Source organism: Octopus bimaculoides, chromosome 10, assembly GCF_001194135.2.
Source record: "Octopus bimaculoides isolate UCB-OBI-ISO-001 chromosome 10, ASM119413v2, whole genome shotgun sequence".
Lineage (NCBI taxonomy): Eukaryota > Metazoa > Mollusca > Cephalopoda > Octopoda > Octopodidae > Octopus > Octopus bimaculoides.
The window spans coordinates 76,877,222-76,885,584 of record NC_068990.1 but is presented as its reverse complement, the minus strand read 5'-3'; the positions used below and the strand labels follow the sequence as shown (position 1 = coordinate 76,885,584).

General features: G+C 36.1%; 1 protein-coding gene and 1 non-coding gene across 2 annotated transcripts in view; one reads left to right on the top strand and one right to left on the bottom strand.

The window, feature by feature from the left end:
- Positions 1 to 430: 430 nt before the first annotated feature.
- The window catches only part of LOC106880792 (SCO-spondin), a 16,331-nt gene continuing 8,398 nt past the window's right edge, over positions 431 to 8,363 (top strand). Inside the window, exons 1-4 of the mRNA XM_014930908.2 lie at positions 431 to 547; positions 3,995 to 4,073; positions 5,755 to 5,982; positions 8,107 to 8,153. Of these exons, the coding sequence (XP_014786394.2) occupies positions 538 to 547; positions 3,995 to 4,073; positions 5,755 to 5,982; positions 8,107 to 8,153 (364 nt within the window). The 5' untranslated portion in view covers positions 431 to 537. The remainder of the gene's footprint in view (positions 548 to 3,994; positions 4,074 to 5,754; positions 5,983 to 8,106; positions 8,154 to 8,363) is intronic.
- On the bottom strand, positions 4,497 to 4,601 carry LOC128248979 (U6 spliceosomal RNA). The gene has a single exon (XR_008265122.1). It is a non-coding gene; the product is annotated as a U6 spliceosomal RNA (small nuclear RNA).

Genomic DNA, 8,363 nt, shown 5'->3' with positions numbered 1-8,363 from the left:
ATAAAATACAAAAATGGCACAAAACGCAAAACATCCAGACAGTTAGGTGGTACAAAAAAGGGAAAACAAAATATCCAGACAGGATATGTAGTATGAGATGTGGAAAGTGTAATTTATGAAAATATAAAAGATGTTGATTTGTGTGTTGTTGTATCAATAATGGTCTTATGTATTGGTGCTTTGGGGGTTTTATATTACAGAGGGTTGTTCTTTGTTTTAATGAAGTAATTATTTTACATTTATTATATAAAATGTTAGTTGTGTTGTTATTGAGAGTCTTTCGGAGATAAACACACATGCATATATGTATATTTATTTATTGACTTATGAAACAGTATATAGATTGGTGTAGATTGCTGATACATTTCAGGTCTTGTGCAGAGAAATCCTTGCGTTATAAATTAATAGAGAACATCTGTATTTTTATTTCAGTTGAAAAACTCACCTGGTAAAATTTATCTAAAACCTGCGATACGAACCACAAAACTGAAAATTGTTCCACAGACCTGGAACAGTATAAACCTAAAGGTTGATGTAATGGGATGTAGTAAGTATACATTTAAATAATGTCATTTTCCACTTTATCTTTATGATTGGGAAAAAGTCAGCTATTTGTCTTATATATAATGATGAACATACAATTACAGGTGTATGAAATGTATTTATATGAGAATTGTATTTACAATTTACATTTAGGTCTTGTCTTTTCACCTGTTTCAAATGATTAGAGAATGGTTGATATAATAATGTATATTATGAGACAGATTTAATATTGAGGAAATATCATTAATGAATATAAAAGCAACGGTCGTATCGGTTAGCGCGAATCATTATAGCTGAGTATTTCCTTGAGGCCAATTCATATTCATCAGAAGGCTAATGGCGAATTCATAAGACAAAAGTTTATAAAAAATTATTATGCTCAACAAATTGAACAGAGACAAAGAAATAATAGTGTGGATGTAGTGAGAGGTAGAGAAGTAGGTAGGCCGGATGGACAAGAAAACATGAAGAGTGTATTAATAAGGCGACCGAAAGTGTAGCTAGAAGCGGATAGGTTTTAGAGGAGGGAAGAAATATCAAGTGACCAAGGGATAATGGAGAGAGAGAGAGAGCAAAGAAACAGTGGGAAATAAAGGGAAAAAAGATAAGATAGGACTGGTGAGAGTGTCAGTCAGTCGGTGCGATATATCCATTATCTCTAAACAGGAATTATAAAGCTGAATGATGAGAAAGATGGGTAATGTAAACAAAAATATAAATAAGACCTGTCAGATTATAAGGATCAGCAGTATGATATAGTAGCTGTGACGTCTAGTATAAGTGTCCCGTATAGAAATGGAGTAGTAGAGTAAAGACTATGATGGTGAACTACTAAACAGAGGTAAAGAAAAGAAGGGGAAAAGGTGTGTGAGAGAGATAAACAAGAGTTCGTTCGGGTTTGAAAGCAGAGTTTAAGTATAATATATTTCAAGATACAGTTCGAACGAAGAGATGTCATAATGGTAGCGAAGCTATGTAGACAAGAATAAAACAGAAGCAAGGGGGGAAGCAAAGAAACAAAGGGTAAGAAGGGATGAAAGAAAAAATATAAACACTAAGGCTTATCTGGGTCGTTCTGAACAGATAAGAAAAAGATTTACAAAATTTATGGCAACAGAAATTAATTACATCACAGAATTTGTTAAGGAAGTCTTCATTCTCACGTAGTATTTCTAGGGATTTTCGGCAGCATAAATTACATGCTAGTCAACTTCCATAGTACAGTATTTCCGTCATAATGATAAGTCAAGCGATATCATTGAATATATCGTTCGCTTTGAGGTAGTATATATAAACAGTCACAGAAGTAGATCTTCACTTAGTATTAGAGAAAGAGCTAACATGTTGATCTTTGATCCTATATATATTCAGCTGGAGTTATAGTGTGTGGTAGTAACTATACACGTATATATGTTTTAAAGGAGACAATGGTCCTTCAGATGGCGGTGAATGGGTATTCTAAAGCTACATGTCTTCTTATCTATGGTCTATCATTATGAAGGAAATTGACTAGCATGTAATTTATGCTGCCGAAAATGCCTAGAAATACAACGTGAGAATGAAGACTTCCTTAACAAATTCTGTGACGTAATTTCTGTCTTACCAATTTCTGTCTTCTATATCGTAGACATAATGCATTATTTCTCTCGTCTAGATCAATATGAATGGCATTATCATCAATATTATTATCACCATCATTATTACGAGCCTTAATGATTAGTGGCATTTCGTACGTCTTTAAGTTCTTAGTTCAAATCCCGCCAACGTCGACTTTGCTTTTCATCCTTTCGGGGTCAATAAAGTAAAAAGTACGTACCAATTGAGTACTGGGTCGATGTAATCAACCTGCTCCCTCCCTCAAAATTGCTGGCCTTGTACCAAAATTTGAAACCATTATTATTGTTGTTTTTGTTGTTGCTGCTGTTGTTGTTGTTGTTATTGAGTGAGAGAGCAGCACACGCTATCAAAGTGATTCTGAGTACGAATATACGAAGCCCAACATTCTCGTTATGACAACCAGTCTGATAAGGGTACACCAGGAACATGCATAACAACTATATATGCGCGACATGGTGATCTTATATCAAGATAAACAGCACATGACTTTGCAGTAGGGCCCAGTTAGAATTTTCTTCAGGTCGAATGACCAATCCCGTTCAAAATGTCCCCGAATAAGGATTGCTTAGTAATGATGAACACAGCATCAATGTTTCCATGGGTGAACTATTCAAACTGCTAAGAATCCCCCCTCAACACATGGCTATGTTGTTCCCTCATTACTCTTACTCGTGATCAGAGATGCACATATTGTCAGCCACTAAGGTATATGCTCAACTAAAGTAATGCAATTGACAAGCAAATCTGTTGTATTCAGCAGAATATTTACTCTGATCCATCTTTTATACCAAGACAAGGCGGCGAGCTGGCAGGAACGTTAGCACGTCGGGTGAAATGCTTATTGGTATTTCGTCTGCCACTGCGTTCTGAGTTCAAATTCCGCCGAGGTCGACTTTGCCTTTCATCCTTTCGGGGTCGATAAATTAAGTACCAGTTACGCACTGGGGTCGATATAATCGACTTAATCCGTTTGTCTGTCCTTGTTTGTCCCCTCTGTGTGTAGCCCCTTGTGGGCAGTAAAGAAATAGGTATTTCGTCCCTTTTCACGTTTTGAGTTCAAATTCCACTGGGGTCGACTTTGCCTGTCATCCTTTCGGGGTCGAAAAAATAGTATCAGTTGAGTGCTGGGATCGATGTAATCTACTAACCCCCTCCCACAAATTTCAGGCTTTGTCCCTATAGTAGAAAGGATTAGTATGAGAAATGCGGCATACTGGCAGAATCGTTAGCACACCGGGCAAAAATGCTTAGCGGCATTTCATCCGCCCTTACGTTCTGAGTTCAAATTCTGCCGTGGTGGACTTTGCCTTTCATCCTTTCGGGGTCGATAATTTAAATGCCAGTGAAACAATGGGATCGATGCATTCGACTTATCTCCTGCCCTAAAATGGCTGTCCTTGTGGAAAAATTTGAAACCATTATTATTGTTGTTGTTATTGTTATGATTATTGTGTTGCTGATAATGTAACTGTTAATATGAATAACTCTTGCGCTAACCTACACGGTATGCAAATAATCTAACCATTTCAGTTAATTTCGAGTTTGTGTGTAACTTAAATAACGATTTATTATCAGTACTCGTCGTGAGAATTAGTGGGCAATGGTCCTATTATAAATGCTCATAAAATATATACGGACAATCGTCTTTATATTTCTGTTAACGAAAGGAATAACAATATTATTTAAACCTTTTTAATTTCACAGTGATAGCCTTAAAAACAGCATTATGACTACTTTGATTATGTATGTGTGCACGCGCGCGCGCTGATATATGTATACGTACACATGGACAAAATATATGAATCTAGATTTATATACAAATGTTATCTTACAGATGCCTCTTACTGGTCCGAATGGTCTCCTTGGTCAAATTGTTCATCAGACTGTAATGCGCAGAAGCAAACTAGGACGAGGTAAGTTTTTAGATCTCATTTTAAATTTCTCGATCAATAATTTTTGATATAAGTACAAAGTCATGAATGATTATGAACGGTAGTTATAAATGAGTGAGTCGACTCCTGTACCTGAATTTCGAGGAAAACCAAAATCGTTACCCTCCTCCTTTCAAAAACAGGAAGACAAAATCGCTGAGATTCGTCGAGGTTTTGATTCAGAAGGTATCCGGAACGTATTAAATATGGTTTCAAATTTTGGAACAAGGCTAGCAATTTTGAGGGAGCGATAAGTCGATTACACCGATCCTAGCGCTCAGCTGACACTTATTTTATCGACCACGAAAGGAAGAAAAGCAAAATCGACCACGACGGAATTTGAACTCAGAGCGTAAAAATGGACGAAATGTTGCAAGGTATTTTGTCCGACATCCTAACGATCCTACCAGCACACCGTCTTCTTTAAAATATGGGACGCTTCCTTATACAGGAGCCATACTAATCTTCTCTGCATTATTCCAATTTTAGAATACCTACCGCCAAGGCTAGTACAAGCGTACTAAATATTGATTTCAAATTTTGGCACAAGGCCAGTAGTCTTGGGGGAGAGGGGTTAAGTCGATTACATCAATACCAGTATTCAACTGGTACTCCTTTTATCGACCCCGAAAAGATAAAAGGCAAACTCGACCTTATCCTTTTACCTGTTATTATCCTTTACCTGTTATTTCTAGCATGTCTGAGGTGATATTTGAGCGCCATCCTTATTTTCTTCCTAAATTTCTTACGATTCTTATGTTTTCGGTTACAGGAGATGATGATTTCGCCCAAAAAATACTTCCTCAATATTTTAATTTTCTCCCTAACCACCTCAATTTCTTTTTTACTTTTTTCCAAATTTTTTTTTATTAGTAATCAACGGAGAAAAAACAGAAAATACGAATCTTTAAGAATTTTTCCTCTTCCTTTCTTCTTAAAGAAACACTAAAATCTCCTTCCCAAATAACCACCCATCACCTCAACACTTTCAAAAAGCTACGAACTCTCAATGTTTCACTTTTAGCTTTTTGGAAAGCAGAGAAGCTGTTCTATTGCTAAACGAAGAATTACAACGTCTTTACCTCGTTTCCTATCAGTATAAATACAACTATTACTATCGTTAAGGCGGCGAGCTAGCAGCATCGTTAGGTTGCTAGATAAAATACTTAACCGCATTTCGTTCATCCTTACGTTCTGAGTTCAAATTACGCCATGGTCGACTTTGTCTTTAATCTTTTCAGAATCAATAAAATAAATATTATTGAGCATTTGGCTCGATGCAATCGACTTAAATTTTCCTACTAAAATTGCTCGCCTTGATTTGAAACTATCATTTTTTTTTTTTTAGTAGTAAATACTGCGATGTTGTTACGTGAGACACAATAGTTGAGTGACTGCTAACATTTCAATACGATAAAAATAGGCTTAATAGCTAATATTCATTAAATCTGGTCACAGAAGAAGAGGGCCGACTCAGAAATTTTCTTCTGCATTATGTATACCGTGAAAAGATAAACACATTAATCGAAGACGAATATCTATTTAATTTGTAACACGTTCTCAACTGTCATCTTAAATTAATTTTATTAATTTAGATACGTATTATATCAAATATAGTTCTATAAACTCTTAATTTATTATTTTCTTTTCGAATATTATTTAGAATATGCAATGTTGTATCTACCGGACTTAATAAGCCCTGCGAAGGAAACTCTACCGAAACCAAAACCTGTGTCAGTGACCTATGTCAATGCATTTACGCTGTCAATGTGAACGGACTCGCATATATTGAAAAGGATGGCATACTAGGATATACAAATAAGACTGAAAAACTTAGTCAAGGGGACATATTAGAAGAGGGAGTACAATTTTTCCAAGACTGCAACACATGGTATGTATATTTTAAGTATTTTCTAATCTTTATTATTTTTTCAACGTGTAATTGATGGGGTATCTTTTAGTTGCCTGTGCCAACATCGAGTTTCATAGAGTGAATCGGATACATTCTATCCGATTCATTCTATGAAACTCTATCCGATAGAACGTAAATATCACCAGATAACTACCAGTTTGATAATGTGGAATAAAGTATTCTGACAGGTAAACATAGCACAAAGTATATAAACTAATGCTTGACAAGTGATTGTTGAGTATTTTACCCAGCCTGTCATCCTTCTAGAAGCTAATTTATGAAAAATTCCGACCAAATCGATAGCATTATCTCTATGATGTCACTCGACCCACAAAAGACTTATTAAAGAAACTACCTCTGAATACAATGTACCTGAAATCCTGATTAGTTAACTGACTGGAATGCCTATCATTATAAGTCTATTTATTTGGGACTGACCTGTTGATAATAAATGAGGTGATTAATTTGTAATCAAAATGCCAACATTTTTCAAGTCATAATAATCAACATCACCTATGCTCAGTATTACTAAAATCGAGCGAAATAGGGCGCTGGATAGTATGGGTAACTTTTCCCACAGAAGGGATTTAACTACACACTACAAATTAGCGAATTACTCGTTAAATCAACAGTGAGGATGCTCCTTGTAGAGGCAAGTTGTTCATATTCTCTCTATAAAGATGTAAAGAGATTATGTATTAACTGAGAGTATAGTTGCCACTTCTACTGAAAAAAACAAATGACTTCTCGATCTACCTGATTTATATCTAACAATCGACCCGGGAATGATATGAAATGCCGGCAGACGTCAGCGATACGTGGCTCACATAAGTTGGAATTTTTTCGTTTTGACGGAGATTTTCAGATTTTTTTTTTTTTTTCATGGTGCCCTGGGAAATGATCTGGAGCATCTTTTTAACAAAAGAAATTTTGGGAAAATGGTACCTTTTAACAAACACACACACACACACATATCATTTTCCCCTCTCCAGACCGATTTTGGTCTATTTTGTGGGTACTACACACGATTATTTGGGGGGACACTATGCACTTAAAAACTATAGGAGAAGCTTTCTACAATAAAAAAAATAACTATTTTCAGACGAAAAGGTGTGTGATTTAAGGCTGTTATTTCTAGAATATCCCATAACCACCTTCCCCGTTTCTTTCTCACTCTGAGAAGTAGTGATGTTTTCAATATTTTCTCCCCATTAGGCAGCGAGCTGGCAGAAACGCTAGCAGGCTGGGCGAAATCCTTAGCGGTATTCCCTCTGTCTTTACTTTCTGAGTTCAAATTCCGCCGAGGTCGACTTTGTATTTCATCCTTTCGGGGTCGATAAATTAAGTACCAGTTGAGTACTGGGGTCGATCTTATCAACTGGCCCCCTCCCCTAATATTTTGGGCTTTGTGCCTAGAATAGAAAAGAATATCTTCTCCCCATTAATAAACTTATGCTCTTAAAAAATTGTTTTTGAAAATTCATGATTATCACCCCTAAACCTTACCAGTGAAAATGAAATTCATCAGATTTGCTTTCATTTTGCGGCACAGTAAAGTGCCGTGAAATAGTCTACTCAGTTATACAAAGCAATAAAACTATTATAACCGTAGGTAGAAGCTGGAAGACAATTAAAGCCACTCTCCTTAATTTGCGTTTTGTTTTATCTGTATACTTTATTATTTTTTTTTTCATATATGTTATCTTTCTAATCATTTTAGATGTTTTATTTTCGTAATTTTTTTTTTAAATTGCTTCAATGTATGTAATTTTTCCTAACATATAATCTAAAGCCTTTTAAGTTTTGGGGTTTCTGGTAGATAGTCCAATACACCACCATTTTAACACCAGCTGCATCCTAAGGGCAACGAACTAGGCGACCGGTTTCTTTACTTACATTGAGCAACCCTATTAAAATTATTACTGTAAAATTATATTAACAAAAGAGAAAGTGACACTCTGCTGGAAGCTACCGCCGCTGCGTCAACGACCTTGGCTAACAAAACCAACTCCTACACCTGTCTCTCGCCTTCCGCCACCATACGTTTCTTTTTATATTCGAAATTCCCTAACGCTAAATATGTTCTTTTCTTTTCTTCTTCAGCACATGTCGTGGTGGAGCCATAGCATGTACAAGAAAAGCCTGCCTCAGTAAGTAATCCATGATTTAAAATAATCCTGCGGCTGTGTGGTAAGAAGCTTGCTTCCCAACCACATGGTTCCGGGTTCAGTCCCACTGCGTAGCGCTTTGGGCAAGTGTCTTCTACTATAGCCTCGGGCCGACCAAAACCTTGTGAGTGGATTTAGTAGACGGAAACTGAAAGAATCCCGTCATGTGTGCATATATATATGTATATATAT